The 25,436-nt window shown below is 39.2% G+C and overlaps 2 protein-coding genes across 8 annotated transcripts; one reads left to right on the forward strand and one right to left on the reverse strand.

Moving 5' to 3' along the window:
- Window positions 1-891: 891 nt before the first annotated feature.
- On the forward strand, window positions 892-11,158 carry srek1 (splicing regulatory glutamine/lysine-rich protein 1). 7 transcript variants are annotated; one of them, XM_085464252.1, is made up of 12 exons: window positions 1,435-1,500; window positions 2,168-2,680; window positions 3,137-3,266; window positions 3,648-3,763; window positions 5,137-5,283; window positions 5,734-5,912; window positions 5,997-6,127; window positions 6,218-6,329; window positions 6,415-6,522; window positions 6,873-6,956; window positions 7,070-7,184; window positions 8,705-11,158. In XM_085464252.1, exons 3-12 carry the CDS (start codon window positions 3,236-3,238, stop codon window positions 8,855-8,857), a joined length of 1,176 nt encoding a protein of 391 aa, XP_085320378.1. In that variant the 5' UTR covers window positions 1,435-1,500; window positions 2,168-2,680; window positions 3,137-3,235; the 3' UTR covers window positions 8,858-11,158. The 7 variants fall into 7 exon arrangements, with proteins under 7 accessions (XP_085320373.1, XP_085320375.1, XP_085320374.1 ...); XM_085464247.1 differs by lacking the exons at window positions 2,168-2,680; window positions 3,137-3,266 and adding an exon at window positions 892-1,190 and having other exon boundaries at window positions 1,367-1,500; XM_085464249.1 differs by lacking the exons at window positions 2,168-2,680; window positions 3,137-3,266 and adding an exon at window positions 892-1,190 and having other exon boundaries at window positions 1,367-1,500; window positions 6,885-6,956.
- Window positions 10,049-24,083, reverse strand: LOC146706178 (interleukin-31 receptor subunit alpha). The gene is made up of 16 exons (XM_085464246.1): window positions 23,875-24,083; window positions 23,689-23,742; window positions 21,560-21,616; window positions 21,326-21,437; window positions 21,064-21,221; window positions 20,803-20,948; window positions 17,535-17,676; window positions 17,342-17,430; window positions 16,312-16,519; window positions 16,046-16,231; window positions 14,560-14,691; window positions 14,291-14,452; window positions 13,398-13,541; window positions 13,228-13,309; window positions 13,036-13,117; window positions 10,049-12,879 (listed from the first exon to the last, which is right to left on the reverse strand). The coding sequence occupies exons 1-16, from the start codon at window positions 23,954-23,956 to the stop codon at window positions 12,409-12,411; spliced, it is 2,307 nt and encodes a 768-aa protein (XP_085320372.1). The 5' UTR covers window positions 23,957-24,083; the 3' UTR covers window positions 10,049-12,408.
- Between the last annotated feature and the right edge of the window lie 1,353 nt (window positions 24,084-25,436).

Genomic DNA, 25,436 nt, shown 5'->3' on the forward strand with positions numbered 1-25,436 from the left:
GCATGGAGAGGGTTGGTGTGACAGAAAAGTATGCTAGGAAAAGGTTGTGAAGGAGGCAGGTGATCCACTGTGGTGACCCCTTAAGGAAGCATCCAGAAGAAGAAGAAGAAAAAGATAAATGAGTAACTAACTAACATGGACACATACATTCAAATTTGTTGGCTGTATTAAGTAAATGTCATAGTCTCATGTTATTGAAGTGACCCATGAACTTCACTAAAGTCTATAAGTCCTGTCGATGACCAAGTCATTGTGATATATATTCTGCTTGGCCCTAAATATTTTATTCCTGTGGATGAATAACTTGAGCATATCAGATCCAACATGCTGTGCTACTTCCACTTTGAAGATCAGTTGCTTGATTCCTTTTCTTCTTTTCACAGCCTGCAAGGTTTAATTTTCCTAGGTACAATTATGCTAAAAATTGTTATCATTGACATTTACTTTATTTATTGAGGTGAGCAATAAAAGTTAATTTTGAACCAGGCCAGTATTGTCCTAAAATAGTGACTTCTATATATAATCTCTTATACTGGTAACTATAATCAAAAGGATTTGCGAAGGGCTTACATATAAATGACAGATAAAACCTAAAAAGACCTGTTTTTGCAACTATCTTTAAGATTATTTTATATTTTATCATTATTATGCATTATTTACCTATATTAGAATCAATCCTGTCCTTTTTGGCCACTTAAAATATCTTAATAGGACTGTAATGTTATATTCCTTGCGATTTCTGCTACCTTCTTCGCCAGTTGACAGAAATGACTAATGTTTTTTTTTCCTGGCTTGATATCGACCATGAGCGATATGGCCAACGAATCATTTTAAACTGATTAAATGCATTGTACCATACAATGCACCAGGGGGCGGTAGCGGACCTCAAAGCGTACTGTTCACTCCTGTTGGGAATAAAGAGGAAGAACCCCTGTCGCTCCGCCTTCTTGGATGCTCTGTGTATTTAACACAGTAGGGTAACTGAAAAATAAAAATAATTTTAATTTTTTTTAAAAAAAACAAAAAACGTTATTTATTGCGTCGCGTTTAGTAGTTTGCATAATGAGCGGGATACCGGGGACACCCGTCGTCCAGATAACCAACCTGTCCTCGGCCGTGAGCAGCGAGCAGATGCGCACTCTCTTCGGTTTCCTGGGAGACATCGAGGAGTTGCGGCTCTACCCGCCCGAGTAAGAGCAGTCTGCCTCGGCATGGCTAGTCAAGCAACTCTGCGGACCTGCGGCCTTGTCGCGGTTCTTAAATTATAAACTAAAAAGTCCCAGATGAAACAAAATTAAATGACTAACCCGCGTTCCCACGCTTCTTTCTCTCCTTTCTTTTCCTTTTCCCTTTTTTTTGTTTACAGCAACGCCCCCCTCTCTTTCTCGTCCAAAGTGTGCTACATAAAGTACCGAGACCCCTCCAGTGTTGGTGTGGCGCAACATCTCACTAATACTGTGTTTATTGACAGAGCTTTGATAGTAGTACCATGTGCGGAAGGTGAGTGCAGGCCTTTACGTTTAAAGAAACAACCTTGACTTTGTTATGACCTCCTTCCTCTGAATTCAGTTGTTGTGGTTGAATTCTGGGTTATTTTTATGTAATTGTGATTATTTTATTTTTTTAACCCACATGAAAAATTGTCGAGTTGTGCCACTGGTTAGGTCTTTTTTTTAAAAAACTGTTTGTGTACAATTATTTGGTACAGGTTAGTGGTTGTATCGCCACAGCATTTACAAAAAAAGAAATTCCCATAGCACCGAGCTAGGGTCTCTTGTTTGGTTTCACAAAATGGTTTCCACACAGGAAACCAAGCTAGGTTGAATGTTTTTGAAGCTGAATCCACACTATAAACACTGGACTGCCTGCAGAAAATAGTTTTATGCATATTTTAAATATTGTTTGATGGATATTACTCAATAACTCACCCTTTTCTCTCTTCATTAAAAAAAACCATAGATACATATTTTTATTTGTTTTTGTTTCGGTGCTTCTTTTCATTAAATCTCCCTCCCTCTTTGGTGCCACTGTTGTTCCTTGTGTACAGTCAAAATGATATCACCTCTGACTTGATGCTTTTTGTCCACGTGACTTGGTGCTGGATGGCTACTGAGTTTATTAATTTGGTTTTGTATGTTTTTTCTGTGTGATTATGTGTGCATATCAGATGACTAGAGTGGCCCAGCTGTTACACTACTACACTAGCCTGAGTCAGGCATTGTTTTCCAAGCCACTATCCCCGATCGGGCCAACGCAGCCTTCAAGGGGGGAATGTGACCAGGAGAATAGCCCGCTGAACCTTCCAAGATGGACACCTTGTCTCTTTTTTTTTTTTTTTTTTTCCTTTTGAAATTTTTTTTCTTTTGGTTTGTTTCCTTTCATACTTTCCCATGTTGTCCACTCTCTACTGTCTCTATCCAGAATACTACAATATTGCTTATCTCTAGCGTTGTGTTTATATTTGTTATTTTGGTTTGTTGTTTTGATTATTGTCCAACCCCCCCACCCCCCTCTCTCTTTCCGCTACAGCTGCAGCTTGTGTGTGATTGAGTTCTGTCCAGGTTGCTACGGCATACCGATGGGGATGTGTGTCACACATGGGATGCTAGGAGGATCCCTAACACTTTACTCTCCTGTCCACTACGCCTCGTTGTAGTGAGGGGCTAGTCTTTGTGAAAAAGTGAGAGTCGGCAGTGAAAACTTTACCTCATCGGAGCATAAAATTCTTCAAGCTATAAGTGCACTTCACATCTGTAATTCAAGTGTGTTGTAAAAGGCAGCAGTTAGGGCTTTTTCCTCATATTCGTGCTCTACGACTCTAATGTGGATGTTTAGTATTTAGCAGTGAGTCAAACGCATTAATGCTTGGTGACATTAATGCTCCTTTTTTTCCCCTTCTAACATTAGAAGGGGAAATGTGTCATTTTTATGCTCAGTGCCACCAGCTATGATGTGATAAACCTGTAGCTGTTTTTTTTTTTTATTAACTTCTGCAGCAAGGAAGCAGATTAGAATGCAGAGAGGAAAAAAAGAAAATTCTAATTAGGTGTTTTTTATAGCTAAGTTTTGGCTAACCTTTCCTACAGTTCTTAAAATTGTTGTTCTTTTCTGTATCTGATGTTCTGTGTGCTATTAGTGATGCAGCCATTGGGGTTGTCTTGTGTTGCACACCTTTCCGACACTCCGAAACGATCGCCCCCTCCCCCCACGGAAAAGCGTCCATGCTTGATATCGTATGGTTCATGACCAATATGTTTCCAGTACAGGTGACCCATACATCAAAGTGTTGACTCATTCTCTGCATTATTTTGTTTCTCCTTTCTTCCTTTCTTTGTTTTTGAAAAGAGACCAAGGACAAAATAAGTTTTCTTTTTGTTTTTGAGAAAGTAAGGATTTTCATTGAGAATAATTCAGATTCACTGAGAGAAATGTTTTTTTTTTCTTTGTTTTATTTTTTTTAATAAAAGCAAAGTAAGGATGCTCGGTCTCCAGCATATCATGAGTAGACAGTAGAAGATTTGTAGGCTGTATGGGAAGTGTATGCTCTCTTTCTCTCTAGAGTACAGTGGGCTAATTGTGCAGACATAGAGGAGACAAAGAGGAGAGTTTTTCTATTGCCTTCACTAATATCTGCTTTTGTCCTGCAGGGAAAATCCCAGAAGAGGCCAAGGCTTTGTCACTTTTGGCACCTGCCACTCCAGTACCCAGTCTGATTCCTGGTGGGGGATTGCTGCCAATTCCTACTCCAGCTCCACTTCAGAATGTAAGTCTGGCCACTGTCATAATTCGTGTCTGCCTGTTATTCATGCAAGTAAATCATAATATACAGTTGCATGTCATCAGGTAGTGATTTAGGGAGTGCCTCATTCGGTTTTGCTTTGTGGTCTACTGGTGAAGCATCCATTTTCATTATCACACAGTAGCAGTCAAGAAGTCAGAATTTTGATTGAGATTAACACTAGGAAGTGTCATTTTGACCCCATCCTACAACAACAGCAGAGAGGACAAAGATGTCAAAGTTGTTATTTTTCATCTAATTTTAACTAAAATTGGACAATGCGAGTATTTCAGATTAATGGTTGGCGTGCCATGAAAATGTGAGAGGGTGGGGTTTATTTTACCAGAGTTGCATGATTTTTAAAATTTCACGAGGTCAGAATGATCATGTAAATCATGATCACGGTTTTACTTCGCACTGTTGAATAACTATTACCAACTGATGTTTAAAATGTGTGCTTCACCAATAGAACACAAAGCAAAAAACAAATCAGGCACTCTCTAAATGATACGTCATGATACTTTCCCGCAGCGTGCAGCTTTAAGTTTCCTGAAATAATGTGGATGAGTAACTATGCTAAAAGACAGATGTGCAACATAATTCATATGTGGAGCCGAGTAGAAGAGCTTGTCTCCTGAAGCAGATCGTCATCTGCTGTTTAGAAATACTTTGGCTTTACTGAAAACTCACCACAAACTGCAGGATAAAGAATGCATGACTTAAAGACAACAGCGCTGTGGTTGCTAACGTGGATCACCTGCAGTCGGATGTCCGTAAAAGCGAGCCTGTGCAAGGGTGCGATGGTGTGGCTAACAATGCATTGAAATCGCCAATTTGATGTCATTCTGTGTGGTCAAACATGTGAACTAAACATCGTAGAGTCACCGCGGATTTAAGAAAATAGTAAATGGAACAATAATTGCACGTGTGAATAACGGCTCTCTGGTCCAAAGTGTCAAAACCTTTGCAAAGGTGTTAATGTGATGATGATCTTAGTTTTAGTTTTAGTCACATCCTCCGTGTAGGAAACAGTAAATTGAGTTATTTTGTTTAAATGTGTTTCTAGGTGATGCACTTAAGTCATGCTAACAAACACCTTTTGTTGTTTGCAAAGGTTAACTAACAGGAACTGTAGCAGTGGTTGATTTTGGTACTTTTATACTTTTACTGTATTTTATTTGTGTTTTGGGGGGCAAATTTTATTTTGCTGCAGATATTTGTACATTAGCAGAAATGTGGCACAGCATGGATGTGAAAGCAGCTTTAAGTTTACATGACAGTATAATAAAATGATCATGCCTTTCACCATAATCGTGCAGTACTAACAAAACCTGTGTCTTTGTTTCACACACCTGCAGCTGAACCTTCCCTTAGTGAATCGACTTCCAGCCAATCTCGACCCCTCGTCGTCAGTACTCGCCCAGCCGCCGCTCATGGGAAATGTGGATCCCTCAAAAATTGATGAGATCAGGAGGACAGTGTATGTTGGCAACTTGAACTCACAGGTAACACAAAAGTCTTCGTATATTTAAAGGCCATGTGACCTCATTCTACAGGCTCATGATAATATTATTACTTACTTGTTTGGGTTTGGCTTGTACCACCTTCACCATATTGAGGAAACTATAAGCTCAGTTGTAAAATTCTGGGCCAATACTGTTGTTTTAAACATCTGTGAAACATCTGTAAATTGATGACATGTACAGCCCCAGTTCTAAAAAAGTTGGTTTGCTTTTTTAAATGTAGATAAAAACAGAATGCAGTGATGAGTGCAGACATCCGAAGGTTAAGCAGAGAAAATAAAAATTAAGAAAAAGATGTGACAAAATCTGAGAGCATTGACAACAGTTTCTACCAATTAAATTGCCCAGTTCTAGGTTCAGCAGTTTTTAAAAAGCTTTGTATTTTGGGGCTTGTATGTTTCTTTAAACTGAGTTGATCTTTTCTTTCCGCAGACCACCACTGCAGAGCAGCTGTTGGAATTCTTTAAACAGGTGGGAGATGTGAAGTTTGTCCGAATGGCCGGAGATGAGACCCAGCCAACTCGTTTTGCCTTTGTAGAGTTTGTTGAGCAAGAGTCTGTTGCCAGAGCCCTCACATTAAATGGAGTCATGTTTGGAGACAGACCGCTGAAGTATGTATTTAGTTAAAATTGTAAAATGGGAAAATGCGTAAAATAACGTGGTTTTAAGAGCCGGTTGATACTTTTGTCTTTCAGGGTTAATCATTCCAATAACGCTATTGTGAAACCCCCAGAGCTGACGCCTCAGGCTGCTGCTAAAGAGTTAGAAAATGTGATGAAGAGGGTGCGTGAAGCACAGTCTACCATTGCTGCTGCCATTGAACCTGGTACGATATTTGGTCTTCCTGCATGAAGACTTGATTAAAGTTGCTGAAGTAATTGTCGTGTACTGAGATTACTGCTTGTTCCTCTCACAGAAACAAAGAAGCGTTCCTCCAGCCAGTCTCAAAGGTCACGGCGGTCACATTCACGTTCACGCTCCCGTTCACACTCAAAGGCACGCCGGAAAAGATCCCACTCAAAACACAGGTGACTGGCTTTTTTAGCATCAGGGTTTTAGTGTTGCGTTACAATTTAGTTGTTGACACTTTTCCCCTTTTGCTTCTGTTTGAAGCAGAACATCACAGAGGTTGCTGCCGGGCAGTGACTCACACAGTTCCCGAAGCAGTCACAGGAGACGCTCTCGCTCCAGAGACAGGAGACGCAGTCGGAGTCGCTCGAGGTATGCAGTGAGGCAAAAACCTCACTGATTTTTTTTTTTCTTCCCAAGAGTCTGAATGTCTTTGTTATACTGTCGTTTAGCTCAACACATGGGACCACCTACAACATACTCCTGGAATATTTCTGGATTATTACGTGTTTAATAATAACAATAATAAAAGAATCTGATCAGCTGTAATAAGACCTGTGATTCTTGCCTTTGGCAGTAGAGGGCACCAGATTCTTAATCTTCATATCTCCCTAAATTTGCTGCTGTTTGTATGTTATTGTGGTGCAAAAAAGGATGTTGATCGTTTAACTAAAATAAGATGTGTTATTTATAACACCTTTATCTCCATGCACTTAATAAAGTGTTGTTACCAGGGGGCACAAGCGCAGGAGTAAGGATCGGTCAAGAAGCCCTCGAAGGAAAGCCAAATCACCGTCACCAAAAAGGTAAATCCAACCATCTCATGCTGCCAAACATTTTTTGTAGGTAAGTTTTTTTTACTGTGTTATACAATTGTAGGTTCAGTTATGTTTGCTTGAAGGTTGGTTCTTACTTTTAGAAGTAAAAGAGAGAAGAAGAGAGAACGCAGCAGGGACAGAAGGGACGGGTCCACGTCCAGAAAAAGGAGCCGCAAAGACGAGGACAGGATAAGGAGCAAAGCCAAGCCAGGGAAGGTATTACAGATTACGCTTCAGTCACAAATCTAATAATTTACAAATAAGGAATGACTCAGTTATGTGCACATTATGTTGCTTATACTTGGAGTTATCTAATTATTCCAGATCCATAGGCCTGGAAGCATTTAATAATACAACTTGCATGCACGAGCTTCGTCTTTCTGGTATGTGACATCAATCTTTTGCTGTATGGTTTAGTTCTCAGCACACTTTGGTTTGCAGATCACTCTGAAAGTCCCATTCTGAATAGTTTCTACCTCAAAAGTAGTGGCATTGTTGCATGTCATTCACACCAGCACAAGTGAATGTTTCCATTCGTCTCCAACTTGAGTATCAAACCACACGACTGTCCTACTTCTGAAGTTTACTACATAGATCCCAAGAGATAAAAGGTGATTTAGATTTGTGACACTTGAGCCTTTCTGTTGATAACAATCTGAACATTTGTTTGACAAGTAACAGCCAAACAAATGTTCTCCTCAAAAACCACCATCATTTCTGCAAGACGAGCTGCAGCATCCGTATGGGTTTGTCACGTATTTTGGTTAACAGCTTTTTACATGAAACTGCAACCAGAATCAACACAGTCACTGTTAATTTAATATACAGTGAAGCTGGTACAAATATTGATTTAAAAAAGAAAAGAAAACTTGTTATAAAAATACAATGCATCTTGATTAACATTTCTGCTCTTCCTCCCTTTGACCTATGTGTTCCAAGTAACATCAGAGCTCTTAGCTCTGGTGCTGATTGCTGCAAAGTTACGCAAACCAGATTTAAACCAGTATTCCAGATGATATGCAGGCTGTTACAGGAGTGAAATATTGATTTTTAGCAAGCAGACATAATAACAAAAAGCACAATAATCAGAATAGTTTAATGAAATTATTTATTTACAGTTGCTCCAAGACGATAAGAACAGTAACAGACTGAACTAAATGTAATATATTACAAAGTTACAAAATCTAAGAAACAGCTCTAATATATACGGAAAGCTCAATTATAAATATGCAGAATATTACAGAGATTAAATATATATGATTGACATTTTACTGTAAACTGTAAAACATTGTTATTTTCACTGTAGAGCATGTGCAAAAGGGTGTAATTATAGATGGAGTTGTATAGGGAGAGAGCCACAGGCAGGAATCATTTCTTGTGTCTTTCAGTGGTGCATTTGGGTAAATCAGTCTTTCACTGAGCATGCTCCTGTGGCTGTCCAGCATGTTGGGTGGGAGGTATTGTCCAAAATTGTCCTTATCTTGGACAACATGAGGGGATGCCTCAGCTTATTCCAGATACTAATTTTTATTATCAATTAGTATGAGATTAGGTACATATTTGTACTATAAGCTTAAGTACTTGATGTTTACAACTGTCAGATAAACTCCTGTTTGAAAAAGATGGAAGTATCAAATAATTGTTAATGTGCACAGCATAGTTTTCCTGCACTTGAGCGTTTTTCTCTTTGAATATTTTTGTTGGTCAAAGTTGATCGTTCATTGTTGCCATTTCAGGCTGAAGCGAGGTATGTCAGAGAAGGAAAGGAAGAAAGTGACAGAGAAGGCTCAGCCACACCAAGTGAGGACATGACGTCATCACCCTGCGCCCAGCATAACGGCAGCTACAAGACTAACCACGAGGAGGAAGCATATGTTGGTGCAAAGTGACTTCAGCAACACCATGGACACTAATATTGTTCATCCAGGTATCTTATTGCCCATTGTGTACGTGCGTGAGTGTGTGTGTGTGTGTACGTGCGTGAGTGTGTGCGTGAGTGTGTACATACAGAAGCACTGAATGGCATCTTACTTTTTTTTCTTTCCTATTATCATCCCCTGACTGGTGACACACATGGCTCCTCTAAGTCAGCCTAATCTCACTATCAAACCTTAAGGGCAAGTGAGTGCTCAGCATCATAGAGAAGGCCACACTTTTTCTGCTTAGCTATTCCACTGACAACTTCTTCTTCTTCTTCTGCTTTTATGTCCTTATGGTATAGGTTCTTAAACTTTTGACAGCTAGTATAGTAGTACTGTAATGTTCCCGCATTTCCAGGAAGGTTGGTCACATTCCAGATACACAGATGAGGAATAGAGGTCATACTCATTTATCGATTCATTTAAAGCTAGATATGTTATTTGTGACTGTCACATATTTACATATTTATTAACTGTAAAGTTGAGTACTTCAAAAACGTTTTGAAGTAAAAATAAGCAGCAACAATCTGCAGCAGGAGTCAAATGTTTGTCTTAAATTGTTTAGTGAGGAACATAAAGGTTTCGTTGCATGCCTGTCCTGTGTGAGAGCCAGAGTGAAAGCAGGGTTCCCATAATCTGAATATTAAAAAAAAAAAAATAGCGTGAAATCCCATCTTAGACCCTCAACCTGAGTCTTTCTGTCATCATCATGTTGGTGTTGTTAAACAGGACATGGTGAGCAAGAAGGCGATGCAAGTAAGAAACTGAAGGTTACACTCCTACACTAGAGACTGGTTAATTAGAAGCTAGGCCTACCTTAAAGCAGCTAACTCTAATTCTTTTCCCCCACAGACTTGTACACAGTCTGGCTTGTTTTTCCCATTATTTTTAATGCGCTGGCTGTGGTCACACAATGGCTGTGCGAGAAACTTCCCATATTTGGTTTTTTTTTTTTGCCTTTTCACTAAGTGAAGCAATGGCACATTATATATGTGATGTTTCAGGAAATGGATAAACACAAAGTCCCTTAGAGGAATATTGAGTTTAAAATAACATTTCTGCTTATGCTGAAAAGTTCATTTGCCCCTTTGTATGTTGGTGAAGGAAAATGTGGGCTGTGATGTCAGTGAAGTTACCTTTAAGTCCCCTTTTTGCACCATATTTGTTTTATGGTCCGGGAACGGTTGCAACCTGCAAACTGCATTTTAATTTTATGGCTTGAAGTAGCATAGTGACAATATTAGAGAACGGTGTTATCTTATGCTGTGAACAGTGAACTCATTTGGTTGTACATCATTGAATCACTTTTTTTATTTCTGGTTAGCAGTTGCAACAAGGTCACAAAGTATCACATCCTGCTATTGTTCTAATACTGTGTGAGGAGAAAAAAAGTTATATACTGTTTTATACTGTATATAAGTCACATGCCTATACTGTAAAATAATGGTGATGTGCTATAAATGTCTGTCAGCTGATGTTACTGGAGAAAGTGGGGCGATTAAAGTTCTCAGAAGCAGCCAAGAAGAGACTGAACAGGAAACGTCAAAGGTCCACAAACTGCATGTAAGCACATTAGGGCCAAAAAGTGCCTACAATAAGAAAAAATATGGAGACTTGTTTAGGATGTTGAAAACTATCGAGACATTATATTAAAGTTTTAGCTGTCCTCATTAATTCGTTACAGAGTATACTAATAATTAAGTAGACCTAGACCTATTTTTCTCAATTTTTACTATTTCAGTTTATTCGGTCGAGTGTTTGCAAGCTGGCCCCAGATTGAGATCTATGTGACTTTGTGTATGTGTGTTTTCTGTTTTTTGAACGTGTTTTTAAAAGGATACTTTATGGCTGTGTGTGGCCAAATTCCTCTTTGCTGGATTTTACAGACCTGATTTTATGATTGCTTGTATTTTGTTGTCCTGCCTTCTGCCTTTTTTTTTTTTTCTTACTTTGTTTTTACAATTTAAAAAAACAAAACAAATCTTCAGTCTGAAGTGGTCATCTTAAAATGTAGTTTTAAAAATCCAAGTATTTCAGTATGTGAAGAATTTTATTTTTATAAACATTTACCCACTTGTGAAGGTATATTATGTATAAACATGTTTGACGGTTCAGTCCATGAGGAGTGGTCCTTTGATGCTGGATTTTGGACTCTATGTAAAAGTGTGGTGCCACTGTTTTTGAAGAGCTTTCATGTATAAATCCTCTTAATTTCAAATCTAACAGTACATCCGTTTCCAAAAACACTCAATAAAAGAGATTTTTCATTGACTAATTTTGTTTGATTTTGTAACTTGGGCTTTGTGTTGACTGTGGTGCACCACCAGTTCTCGATATGGGCCCAGTTATATTATTATCTGTGCTTTGAAAGAGTAGCAACAATTCATATTTACGGATAACACTTTCACTCATCTGTGTGTGCGATATATGATCTGCCTTTAGAAATCTCTGTTAATTGAATAGTGTCTGACCAAAGTGAACACCTTGAGCTTCAACCATTTGTCTTCCGGTCAAACGTCTGACCTCTGCTGTGACATACCCCAACTTCAATGAGATAAAAAGGCACAAAATTTGTTAGACATTCATGCTCCTCAAAAGATGCCGGGCAAGAGAGTTCTTTATTTCCAAGTAAAAGTAATCTGTTCACATGATGAAAACCGCATAAGCCACAGTCATACCTTCCATTTATTGTGATTTAGCAAAGGTCGGCATGGCTAAGACAAGCATTTCAAGTAACACCTTATGGTTGTAGACTGCTAAGCTTTGTTTAGGCTTTCTGCAAAAGGGTGACGTAAAGTAAGGTCTTCATTATGAGAACAGCCACTGATTGAACATTTCAGACCAGCTGACAATGAACAGCCTTCAAAAAGTTTGAAAATGTTTTTGTGTGTTAAACTGGTGAATGGTGCCTTTTTTCCCCATGACTTAAGGCCACAAGATTTTGCACAACTACCTCTATTCGGTCTTTAAGTGATGACGTCATGAATCCTGCTTCCGGGCCCAAACGACTCTGCGTTTAATAAGGCCTTTGTGTTTTTTACATGTTTTAATGCTTTGTATCTTGTTATATTTAATCTCAACAAGCCCCTAAAAACAGTCAGTAATCACTGTCGGACTCTCTCTGTTTTTTATTGCCGCTAATCATTTTAAAGCTCAGTTTTTAAAACCTTACCATGTAACTTCAGCTCAGCCCATGCAGCAGTATATTAATAGCTAATTCATTGACCGTGGTAATGGTTAAGTGCACTTTTTGGGAGGATGTTTTGTCTTTTTACTCCAATTCTAACAACTGGCATGCCATTCTTTTGGTTAAGTTTTTTACATAAATGTGATGTAAACACTGTCTTGGTAATTCTGCTGATTTTATTAGCCAAATGAATCCATGTTGTTGGTAAACTGAATTGTTGTTCTTCATAAGCCACAGCAGAAACAGTCAGGGGCAGCAGTTCTTACTTTGGCCTTTTAGACTAAGTTGTTCACATAGTGATTTTTCCTCTTTATGCTCTGCAGTTTGACCTTCATCACAAAATAGTGGACAAGTGGTCACTGTCCGAGACTGGACTGGTGCTAAATTGTCTTACATAGTCCAGTCCTGGCTTAGGATTGAATACAGTCAGGTCTGCGTCCTCTGGGTCACTTTCCATGTCTTGAGTAACGGCAGTGATGCTCTGTGGCATTACGTGCTGAAACATTTCCATCGTGGTATAGCCACTTGGAAAGGGAAAAGGAAAACTTTGTAGGTCTGTCTGCTGGGTTTCCAACAATGTGTCTGTAGTATTGTTGGGAGATGTATTGCCAGTTGCATCATCTGTCTCTGTTTGGATCCAGTTACAAGTAATTCCTGGTGAATCTCCCCGTTTGTCTAAGCCACAAAGAAGCGGTAGCATTGCTGGCAATATCGTGGCAGGGGCGACAGCTTCTTTCTCAATTATATGGAGACTTTTTGTTTCCCATTCTTCAGCCTTCAGAGTATTGATTACCTCAAGGAGTTCCTATGTAACCAAATGACACACTGATGTATTTAATTTTATACAACATATTTCATCTGATGCACTGGGACTATAATAGCAGTCCCCTAAAATAAGTTTCAGGTTGTTTTAGGTTTCCACAACATTAAAACTGTGTGCTTTGTCACAGCTGACACTTACCAGTTCACAGGGCCTGTCTATTTTCTGCATTGTATTGCTCTTTCCAGGATTAGGTATGCTTGGCCAGAGGACAACTTTTGCTCTAAAAAGCATTAAAGGAATGGTTAAGGTAAAGCTTGTGCACAGTGGTAGACATAGCTAATTAGCGACTTTGGTGGAATCCTGTTCCAGCTATTGGTTGACAAGTTGTACCTTTTTATTATTGGTGGTCCAAATATCAGTCCAGCAGCCAAAACTGCAATGGCTGCAATAATACTAGTGAATTTAAAACTTCCTGTGCAAATAAATAAATAAAGGCACAAATAAAAAATTAGAAATTTAATTATATGTACAGTTGATGGTTGAAATATTACTTGACTGACCTTCTTGAGTCGTTGTAAAAAAGTTGGGTTCACTTCGTTTTCCTGTTCCTTTAGAGGTGAAACCTGATATCTGGACTTGGTATGTTGTGCCACTTGTAAGATCCTTTAGTTCATACTTGTTAACATTTGGATCCACTGTAATGTCTGCAATCAAAATGAGTTTTTGTCATAATTAGCATGTTAGCATTGTCTTTATGAGCATGTTAGCATTGACATTACAAGCATGTTAGCATCGTCATTATGCGCATGTTAGCAGTGACATTAAAAGCATGTTAGTACTGACATTATAAGCATGTTAGCGTTAGCATTGTGAACATGTTAGCATTGACGTTATGAACATATTAGCATTATAATTATGAGCATAGCATATTAGCAGTGTCATGGTGAACATGTTAGTGTTGTCTTTATGAGTATGTTAGTATTATCATATGAAAATATTGTCATCATGAGCATATTCACTTGCTGAAATAGCAGCAGCGGTGTTAGAATAGCTTTCCTGTCAAATGATTTTGGAGTATTTTAATACGTGAGTGGAAGACTTTTGAAAGAAATAATGTAACAGTAACATTTGATAGTAGATTATCTTTAGGTTGCTCAGCCATCTTGACAAACTAGTCCTATCCAGAGAGTTAATTAGGTTATGATGTCATAGCTACATCAAGTAGTGTATGAGGTCATTAAAATCAAGACTAAAAACTGCAGTGTGATTACAGCATTCATTAACTTCAGGAAAACTGAGAAGAGTAAACAAAGTAGCTGACAAACAGGAAATTCAGTGAGGATGATGCATGTGCTGTAGAGCAACCAGTGGATGTGATGCCAGTGCTATTATTATATTCAACAAAATTCAGCAGTTTATGAATAAGCTTATGGAGTAAGTGGAGATGTCTTACTGTTCTCAGATTCTGTTCCCCTCAGGTGGTTCTCAGTGTAGTGGATTGTGTAACCCAGTAGGAAGCCTCTGGTGTCTTCTTCTGGGATGGATGACCACTGCAGCACCATTGAATTCTGTGTCAAATTGTAACTGCTGATGTTTGCGGGACCACTCACAGGAGCTTTAAGAATGACACGGGAAAGCAGTTTCAAGAGGTCAGAGTGTTTTGTTGGTGACTTGTAATGTATGTGTGTCTGCTTGTTTTGGAGAAGAGTGCCTGTGCCTTACTGCCTTCCATGAAATAAAACTTTGTGCTTGCAAACGTTCCTTCGCTGTTGTTAAGATGCTTCATGTTGCAGGTGTCCTTATTCGGTCGCACGTGCAGACTGACGGTGTATCTCTTGTAAGGCTTCAAGGGTTCTGGATATTTGAGATATCAAATGAATTATGATTGATCGCTGGAAGAAAACGAAATATATGTATTACATTTGCAAAGCAACTCAAGTGTTCACAAGCAAGTAGATATATATATATATATATATATATATATATATCTTTTCAAGTTTCCACCATGTTAGTGTTTTGGAGCCAGGTTTGGGGTGGAGTGCCAAATTTGGCTTCCAAGCTGGTCAGCAAGCGGCATACATCCATTGTATGGGTCCAAAGTATAGACACAGATTGTAATCTGTACTGGCATGTGGTGATTTAAAAATCCAGCATTCCAATATATGGGGGCGACCGTGGCTCAGGGGGTTGGGAAGCGTATCTGTAACCGGAAGGTCGCCGGTTCGATCCCCGGGCTCTCTGTCCTGGTCATTGTGTCCTTGGGCAAGACACTTTACCCTACTGGTGTTGGCCGGGGGGGGGCCGATGGCACGATATGGCAGCCTAACTTCTGTCAGTCTGCCCCAGGGCAGCTGTGGCTACAACCGTAGCTTGCCTCCACCAGTGTGTGAATGCGAGAGTGAATGAATAGTGGCATTGTAAAAGCACTTTGGGTGCCTTGAAAAGCGCTATATAAATCCAATCCATTATATTAGCTGATATTTATTTTTTTAAGGGCAGACAAACAAAACAGAATGACTAATCTTGCACAATCAACTTGTAAAGTCAGCAGATTAGCTTTTGTTGATTGGGCTGAACACAGGAAAAAAAATCAGCAGTGACTTGAAAGCTAACAGTAACTTCCACTAAGCCACTTAAGGAACGTTAGTCAGTTGCACAGACCTCTGCAATGGACTTCTGACAGGTTTGGTTTTGAAGCTGATTTAGCACTTACACAAACGCTTATTTCAGTGTTCAAGTTCCAAGCTCTAGTATTATTTTATTTACGCATAGCTCTAATTAACAGGTATCTGCAGGAGGAGACACATACATCTACAGCCATACCAGGTATCTATGCGAGTACCTAATCAGTTTTTCTAGCTCTAGAATAAGTAAATAAATACAGATTGGGACAGTACATTTTCTAACACAGAAGCTTTAAACTCAAGTCCACAAATCAGTGGACAATGTTATGGAAGTAGTATCCACGTTTTATAAAGAAACATATGCTTGAAACATTTGGGCCATAGTTGCATACTTACAATTAACTTTAACTGAATTAAAAGTTTTCCCTAGCCATATCCAAAGTGTTTTTCCCAGCTAAATCTGACAACATGCAGTGATCTCTGCTGTCCAATATCAATCCAGTATTGTGTATAAAATCATTTAGGCAAGTCAAATCAAATTGCATTTAAACGGTGCTGACCAAAAACTCATAATATTAACATACCTTTTAAAAGAGAGAAAGTATAGTAGTTTTTGCCTTTAAGGTAAAAGGACTTGTACGCTGTTTTAGTCTTCTCTTCCCTCCACTCCGCACAATAGCACACGTATTTTTTGAGAAGGAAGTCTTTCCAGTAGATTTTGAAGGATATGTTATTGTGGACTGTCACGTTCAGCTCATCATCTCCCATACCTGTGGATGTATACTTTGTTCAGATCTGTGGTGAAAACGACACCTTTAAGAGAGCTGTAAGGATGGAAATGAGTACTGACTGTCCATGTCTTCGCGGAGGGGTATTATATGGCTCACAGCTGGAGAGATGCTGACGTTGTTGAAAGACTGGATGCTCACACTATAAGCTGAGTAGGAGAGAATCAGTGTGATGCTGGGCTGAATGGTGTCGATCCGCTCAATTGGGGCCTCTCCTGACTCTTTCCCAATGGTCACGATGTAGCCATCATGCAGGTCTCTGGCAGAAACCTAACGATCAAAAACAGTTTATTATCAAAACAAGCAGCTATGACTAATCGCTGCATTTACATTCACCAGCTACTAGTATCGGGTTGGCCCACCCTTTGCCTTCAAAGCTACCTTAATGTTTCATGGCACAGATTCGACAAGGTGCTGGAACCACACCTCAGAGATTCTAGTCCATGTCGACATGACATCATCACACAGTTACTGCAGATTTGTTGGCTGTGCATCCCAAAGATGCTCTATTGGATTGAGGTCTGGTTTGAGATCATGTTCCAGAAACCATTAAGAGCCGAAAGCCTGCCAAGAAAATATTCCCCACCCTATTACACCACCAGCAGCCTGAAACATCTATACAAGGCAGGATGGTCCCATGCCTTCATGTTGCTTACAGCAAATTGTGACATCACAGCAGAAATTGAAATTCATCAGACCAGGCAGCATTTGTCCAATCTTCTGTTGAACCTGTGTGAACTGTAGCTTCAGGTTCCTGTTTCCAGCTGACAGAAATATCACCCGGTGTCCTCTGCTAGCACAACTGCTTCAAGCCTCACAGAAGAGCTCTTCTGCATACCGTGGTTGTAACAACTGAGCATTTCAGTTACAGCTGCTTTACAATCTACTCAGAGAATCCTGGACATTCCCCTCTGACATCAACAAGGCATTTTATCCCAGAGAACTGCTGCTCCATGCGATTGTCACATTCGACATTTTTTGCGAGCAAACATTAAAACAGGTGTACCTAATGAAGTGGCTGCTGAGTGTTTTCTACATTCTGCTTTTTGTTTAATAGCATGTTCTCAGAAGATGTTTTTGAAGAAAAATTACCTTCCAGGTTATTGAAACAAGGCGAGTACCCTTTTCATTGGCGACGTCAGTTTCTTTAAAGTTGACGATGACCGGCTGTGATGTCACCTCTGAAAGAGCAAACTGGGTTGTTTTTGGTTTTTTACTTCGAACATAAGCAGGTAATCCTTTATCCGGTTTCAGGAGAAAAACAAAGTAGAAAGCAAACACTAACCTGATGGCACAGTGTAAGCTTCACTCCATGGGCACTGTGTACATTTAGTATTGGTGATGCAGTGTATCTGTAGAGCGTAGGCCACTGAGGAGTTTAGATTCTCCACTCTGCATGTAGTTTTATTCTGGGACATTCCAGGTGACTGCAAGCAGCACAGAAATCAGTGTGTGCGTTAGGGAAGTATCCGAAATAAACATCTGTTTTGTTTTTTGTAGAGTATAGTAGAAGAAACTGGTTCAGAGCAAAAATGCAAGCCGACAAAGTCAGAGAGCCGATCAGAATGCCTCCAGAAAGAGGTTAAGAACTAAAGTTTGGAAAAACAAGTACGCCTGCAGTTACAAGTAATTCAGGTAATTTGTATATTACCTGAATGAATTCCTTAATATACCTAATGTTCACCGTGTACTTTCCAGAGTGTGAGTAAGGATTCAGGCTGGATTTAAAATGGATCGTTTTCTTTAGCAGAAATTGATATAAAAGCTGCTGTGATTTAAAATTAGACTGGAAGAGAAATACAATCAGAGCGAATGTTGCAAAGCAAAAATCACCCAGCTCATGGTAGTCGATTTTCTTTTCAAGCTTCTGAGACCATATTTCAGAGAAATTTGACTTTCAGTTAGACATAATCTCATCATCTGGCAACTTTAACTGTTACATGACTAAAGTGTGGGCAGTTAACGTCAGTTGGTAAGCTCTGACTCATTTCACGGAGATCTTTACGTAGACCTTTAGACGTAGGCTACTTTTTGTCTCCCTCAGATAAATGTGTCTGTCTATGAGAGTTGCTGTCTATCAATGTTTGTTTTGTTTTTTTAATCCTTTATTATGGATAATACTGCATCGGAAAGGAAAGCACCAGTGTTTCGAAATCATAAAAGTCCAGCTCAGATCATGCTGCACTTTAAAGGCAAATCTAAGATTCAGCTATTTCAGATGTTGTTTACATTTCAAACCTGCTTTTGAATGCCTCTTTCACTCTAATACAGTATAGTGATGGAAAACTGTCAATGGTGAAAAGACCCGAAGAGCAAATACAAAGACAGGCATGGTGTGTGTTAGATTTTCAAAGTAGAAGAAAACAGTAGTTATGTATAAGATGTTAAAAGTAAAAAAAAACCTGCCTGTCTTAGCCAGGCAGACTGACCTCTGAATGCACTGCTGTGCCATATTTTCTTTTTCAAGTCAAGCTCTAAAAAATATCTGTAGGCTTGTGATTTTCTAAATTAAATTTTATCTATTTATTCATTTGCTTCTGTTATGGTAAATGGTAAATGATGTATTTGTATAGCGCTTCACTAGTCCCTAAGGACCCCAAAGCGCTTTACACATTCAGTCATCCACCCATTCACACACTGGTGATGGCAAGCTACAGTATGTTGTAGCCACAGCCACCCTGAGGCGCACCGACAGAGGCGAGGCTGCCGAACACTGGGGCCACCGGGCCCTCTGACCACCACCAGTAGGCAACGGGTGAAGTGTCTTGCCCAAGGACACAACGACCGAGACTGTCCGAGCCGGGGCTCGAACCGGCAACCTTCCAAGGCGAACTCCCAACTCTTGAGCCAACTCCATCCATCCATCCATTCGCTTCCGCTTATCCTTTTCAGGGTCGCGGGGGGCGCTGGAGCCTATCCCAGCTGTCATAGGCTCATGTGTCTGAGCGAACGCACAAACTCCCTGAGCGATCCCTTGGACCACTGTGAGCAACAGCAGACGTGTGCACTGTGGTCACGCCGGCATCTAATCCATCCAAGTTACATGGTTTATTAAAATAATCAAATTACAGCGTTTACATTTATGTTAGACTACTTTTAATTAACTGCTTTAGCCCACTTACAATGAAAATTTTAAAGAATCTTGTTCCTGACCTGTGTAGTATGTTAACACTATTGGAAGTAAAAATAACTTGAACTCCAATTTTGAAAACACAACTTTATTCATTTATTTATTATAAAGCTCTGACTTGTATTATGAGTCTGTGGTCTGGGAGAGAGTCCTGTAACTCTCCGTCTGCAAAACACAGTATATAAAGACCAATGTTGGGCAAATAATTATATAGTTACTTCTCCAAAAAAGTTACTGAGTTTTGCAAACAACAAAGTTTTTTGCAGCTGTTTACCTAAAAATGCAGCCAAGGCGTTTTTTTTTTTTTTTTAAACAAACATTTCAAACTATTTACAGAACAATCAGCTGTTCTGCATCAAATTTGATGCCACACAAACTATTTGTGCCACTCCAAAAATAATATCTGTCCACTATGAGATAAAGGAGAACAAAAGCCTGATACCTGCAGGCCTGACAACAGGAGATGTATCACTCCTGTAACACCTGTAACATTCAGCAGTCGCCTCATTGTTCTGACACACACAACAAAACTATTGACAACACTACACACTGACTACACAAGATTTGCGCTAAACGTAGCAAATCTCTCACATCTCAAAACACTGCTGTCACTCCTAAAACTTCCCCCTTCCTAAACAACTAAATGCCACGTTGCCATATAATTTTTGATTGGTCGACAGGTTTTTTTTTTTTTTGGTTTTGCTCAAAAGCAGAGTGCTTCGATGTTTAAACGCCGATTTAACCGTTTCTTCCCGCAGTAAATATAAACAATGACAGTATTCAGGAAGAAAACCAAACATTGCATATTTTTTATCATAACTCTGGTTTTACGTGGCCTATCAACACAATTTAAAAACTGGTATAAAGTCCACACTTTTTCCATCAATTGCTCCGTCGGTCCTGCTCACATCTCCAATGGTTTTACACGTTGTCATTAACGTGGCTTCACATCAGCCACGCCGCTTTGCTAGCTAAAACACCGGTGTTGGCACATAAGGACGCTGTCATAGCCTGTCAACGACGTTGATTAGCTCGGTATACACGAATGTAAATCGCGTGATTGGCTGGACTATGGGATAAGGTGGCATCGTTCTAATCCCATACAGGAGCAGACAGTCACTTTCTGACTAACACTGCAAAACAGAGTTGTTAGTTTCAATTTTAATTCAGGTTAGATTCTTTTTGTGCGCAACGCAGATTTTTTTGTGCGCAAAGACTGTGGCAGCAGTGCGCAGCTTAGAGGGAACATTGGGCATGTCTGTCTTTTGTTAACAATGACTTAAGCTGGGCAAGCTAAAGACCAGCAGCTTTCTTTTTTTCCTGATGTTTTGTGCACGCGTGTGGATAACCCTCTGGTCTTTAACAGTAGTGCTCTGCAATAATGCAAATTTTGATATCAATCGTTACCTAGTAAATAACTGACCTCATTCCATTGAAGGCTTCCCAGTGCTTTGTATCTGACAGAGTAAGACATGATATGCTTGACATCGTTTTGATCCCAGCTCACATTTATGTCCAGTTTCCCAGAGTGCCGTGTGAATTTCACATAATTTGGAGGGTCACATCGCTCTGAAACAGGAAAATTATCCCCAAAATTTCATCAATTTTTAAATTTTAAACAAAGTGCTGCTCCTTAAATTTTTATTTATTTATATATATATATATATTTTTTTTTTTTACTTACGCAGGCTCTCCGGTGAACCTTGAAAATCTGTCTTGGTGCAATTTTTTGACTCACTGTTTTCAAAAATCTGAATGGTCACATAGTGGTTTTTATAGAAGGTGATCTCTTCACGAGATTTATTGATGTTTTTATAAACTCTGCAATAGTTTCTTTTTTGTCTAGAAGAAGAAACAAGAGATGTTAATTACAAACAAGGACATTTTCATATGCATTTTTAAAACGTGTGGTTGTAAGGTAAAAAGGGAAAAACAAAACTACTTACGGTTGTATTACGAGTATATGTGTATTTTTGGATGCGTGTTTTCCAGGTTTCCACATACATCTTAATTTGGACCATGGATATTTAGTAAAACAGTCCAAATCACGGACTCCATCTGTAAAAGAGGCAGTGCACAGTCACCATAAAGAAAGAAAGAAAAAAACCATTTTCCTGTCTCAAATCTGATTTCAAAGATTATGGGTCACCTCAGGATGACCCAGTATGTGTTTTCTTTACCTGGGTGAAGTCCACAATGCTGGTATTTGGAAGAAATCTCGTTTACCTTGCACTTCTCTGCACATAAATAGGGTATGTGACACAAAATATTTAGTAAATTCATGAGAAATTGTTACAAAAGTAGATTTTTTAATGATACAATTTTTACAGGTCCTGTTTCCCAGCAAAATTAAAGCAGTGTAAGCTGTTATTGGCATCTACCATCACACAAAATTTGAAAATAATATCTTACAGACAGACAGACAGACAAACAAAGACAACTAATTACAAACTCCCTCCCTTCCTTAAGTACACCTGGCTTGGGACTTTATCAGTCTCTCGATGCATTACGAAGGATTTCTGGTCCACTCTTCTTACATTGTTGTTTTAGCACATTAAGCCTTTCTTTTCCAGTCACTCTAAATTTCCTGCTGTCCTGGGGATCATCGCCCTGCTGCTGCATGCTGCATGCTTTAGTTGTCCGACAGATCACCTTGCATTTGACTCGAGAATACTGTGCAAACCGCCAAACATCTGCTTTTATAGACGTGCTCACACTTGGTGATGATCCCCTTTCATTTCTATGGAAGCAGTAAGCAGTAGTTATGTTTTCACACATTGTTTCTCCATTTCATGTAATTTTTTTTGTTCACCTCCAGTTGCATTTACCTCAGTTTAAGACCTGAGAGTTATACCATGGGGGAATTTCGACACAGTCTCTCTTTTCTTTGCGTCAGCTGGTTTGATAAAAGCTAAAACCTCCGTCAGATATGATGGATATGAAAATGCAGATCATTAAGTTTCTCTGATAACCCAGGTTTTCTGCTTCAGGGCCTGTACAGCTCTCATAAAAAGGGATGTTGCACATTTCATTTAACTCTTGCACCGCACAAAAAGATCACTACGAGTGGCGTCTACTCCAATCAAACACATCTCAGATGATGAAGATAACATGCTGGTAAAAATCTATAAACAACACAAAAAACTATAACAGGACAATGCGATATTGGTGCAAATTAGGCAGGATGTTAAGGATGCTGAATTGTGGGATTTAGTGCATTTAGAGTGTTAAATAAACATTTAAATTCAAGTTAATCATTTTTTTGCTGGGTGCGCTCTCTACGCTGCTGTTTATTTATAATGGCTGCGCATTAGACCTCTGAAACCTTTAAGTGGGTCCATTTAAACAGTAAAGACTGTGGGGCTTCGCTTTAGTTGGTCAACAGATCTAAATGAAATTAATTTTACAGATTACAACAGACCTTAGCAATGATCTAATAGATGTTACTGAAGCACGCGCATCTCATCTAAATATGCAAACTCCAGTGGGACTGCGACGTTTGCACTGCTGTAACTGTACAGCTGGGCTTCATGTGCGATCTTAGTAAAATACAGCTTAACAAGCTGCACGTGCAGAGAGAATTGCATTGCACTTAAAACACAAGTTGCAAATAAAACAATCAGAGATAATGTGGCACAGTTGGATGATTTCAAACCTAAACTCTGAATATAATATGCTCCAGACCAGATTACACGTTCAGCATTACCCTGATGGTAGAAAGAGCTGTTTTTGTGCCCCAGAAAACTCTGATATTAAGCTAAGAATTAGATTTATGATTTTATTTTTTAATTATTGTTACGTTCTGACAAGTACAACTGACGGAAGGTGCACTTTCTTTTTTTTAACATGACTGTATGATGGAAGTTCAAAACAACATGCAAGTGCTCTGCTATAGTTATCATTTAAAAGGGAGGATGAAGTGCGAAGTTTACATGTAGGGTGTGGGGTCCAGTACAGTAAACAGAGCCTGACATACTGCTGCTCTCTTCATTAGTGATCGGGGTGGTGTAAAGCATATTTATAAGTTGTTATTTCATCGATGAAGTGAAATACTCTGTTGGACTGAGTTGTTGTATTAGACTGAAGGTTAAAATAAATGGCATGTGACACTCTGGGTTAAATGTGCAAATGTAGGGCAAATATAGTACTACCACTACGGCCCTTCACTCTTCATCTTGTGCCAAATGAGACAAATGCTCCACAAGTTCACATGAATCAGAATGCTGGAAAATTGCAGTACACACAGCGCTAACCATTTTATGAACAGTAATAAGACAATGAATTATTAGAAATGTTGTGGTAATCCTACCTGGAGTTACTTGAGAATGCATGGAGAGTGTAGCGTAGTGAACAAGAATCAGACCTTGAATGTGAACAACGGGAGTTATCACAGAGATGTTCATGGATTTAAATCCTTCAAGAAAGATTGAGCTGTACCAAGACAAGAAGTTTATCAAGTAGAAAGGCAGATTTTTAAAAAAAAAAGGACGCTTACCCAGGATGATATAATATGGATGGCTTGCACATGAAGAACATCTAGAGTCTGAAAAATCCAGCTGAACTTTACAACCAGCCATTTCGCCCGGGTCTGTCTGAAAGACTGAAACCAAGACGGTGTCTTCGTAACCTCACACCCACAGTCTTCTGCCATTCACAATCATGATTCACACAGTAGCTGCTCTCTCCAGCGTGTGTGAGAAGGAAATATTTTCGGGGAGTTTTGACACTGAGCATGGAGGGGCGGGGTCACAGTGTGTGACACAGTTCATAGGACTCATAGACTGACAAGAAACGGTAGGTCCCCTGAAGTATGCAGAAACAGCCTTGTTTGTACTTCTTCTTTCCACAAATAGAACTGTTGAGTCGAAGATGTTGTATCTGCTCAAACAACAGCTTCGCTCTGAAGTGCAGGAGGCAACAGAAAGCAAGAGAAGCGACTGTGACTCAAAAGAAGAGCAGGGATGGCTTTGTGTGCTGTAAATTCAAATTCTATTCATGCTTTCAAAGAACTGTGTGTGATCTGAAAAATTACAAATCAATCCGCTAGGACTGGAAAATATGTTTTTTAAAATAAAAATTCTAAATCAGAAGTCAGAAGTAAACGAACAGTTTTGAAGAAAAGACCTACACAGTCCATTAAAAGAAAATAGAAATACTGCTTTCTGCCATTTATAGCCTACAAACACAAATATTATAATATTTTTATATCATATTTTGGTGCTGTTTTTAACCAAAACGAGTTTAGAGGGAAGTAGAAAGCAAAAATCAAAAAGGCACTTAGTGACGCACAAATTGCGTCACTAAAATAAATAAAATTTAAAAATTCACACATTTCACCTTATCTGAAATATAAAAGCGGACATTTCTCAGATAGATAACATCTTAATCATGTTTTTAAAGGAAGGAAACATGAGCATGAACATGAAGGAAGAGGAAAAAAACAGCATGTTTGAAGCTTGAGTCACAAGAAATGTCACGTTCGTAATTAAAAACTGCTTCATCTTATTGTAAAAACGATCATTCATTCTGTTCACAGTTAAGCTCAAACATCTAGGTGAAGTAAACAAACGAACAATGAAAATAAAAAGACATAGGAGTAAACAAGCTAACCTTTGTGCGTTAACTGCCACATGCTCTGTGAGAGACGTGTGGTGACTCAGATCGCCCTGTTTTCCAATAATCTACAGTGCCATCAGAATTTTACCAAAACTGAATGAGTAGTCCATTTACCTTACCTTCACACCCTCTAAGCTTCTCTAGCACGCGTTTTTAACACAAGAGGTTAATATAGTGCTTCTGTAGTGCATCTGAAAAATGTGCTGATGTTTGAGAGTTAGGATATGATTGATGAGTGATTTATGACAGACTGATTTGCCAGCCACAGGATGGAGTCCGTTCAGGGAGTGTTTGCATGCGTAACCCAGGAGGTTCAGACTGTTAAACCTCATCGTTGTTCCTCTTTGGAGCTCACGCAAAAATATAAAAAGCTTCAAAAAGGCAGAACAGGAAAAGCTAGAGAGCTAGAGTGCTGTTAATCTCACACAGTGCAGCTGGATC

The sequence above is a fragment of the Copadichromis virginalis genome, linkage group LG7, assembly GCF_057382275.1.
Source record: "Copadichromis virginalis isolate Kocher_CV1m ecotype Utaka linkage group LG7, C_Virginalis_male_GT1.1, whole genome shotgun sequence".
Classification (NCBI taxonomy): Eukaryota; Metazoa; Chordata; class Actinopteri; order Cichliformes; family Cichlidae; genus Copadichromis; species Copadichromis virginalis.

Coding starts and splice junctions, on each gene's coding strand:
- srek1 (XM_085464247.1), top strand. CDS start 1,063: ATGAGCGGGATACCGGGGACACCCGTCGTCCAGATAACCAACCTGTCC. Junction 5,913..5,996: donor TTTGGAGACAGACCGCTGAA/GTATGTATTTAG, acceptor TTTGTCTTTCAG/GGTTAATCATTCCAATAACG. Junction 6,523..6,872: donor CGCAGTCGGAGTCGCTCGAG/GTATGCAGTGAG, acceptor CACTTAATAAAG/TGTTGTTACCAGGGGGCACA.
- LOC146706178 (XM_085464246.1), bottom strand. CDS start 23,956: ATGGCTGGTTGTAAAGTTCAGCTGGATTTTTCAGACTCTAGATGTTCT. Junction 20,949..21,063: donor AGGTTCACCGGAGAGCCTGC/GTAAGTAAAAAA, acceptor TTCCTGTTTCAG/AGCGATGTGACCCTCCAAAT. Junction 17,431..17,534: donor AGCTTACACTGTGCCATCAG/GTTAGTGTTTGC, acceptor TTGCTCTTTCAG/AGGTGACATCACAGCCGGTC.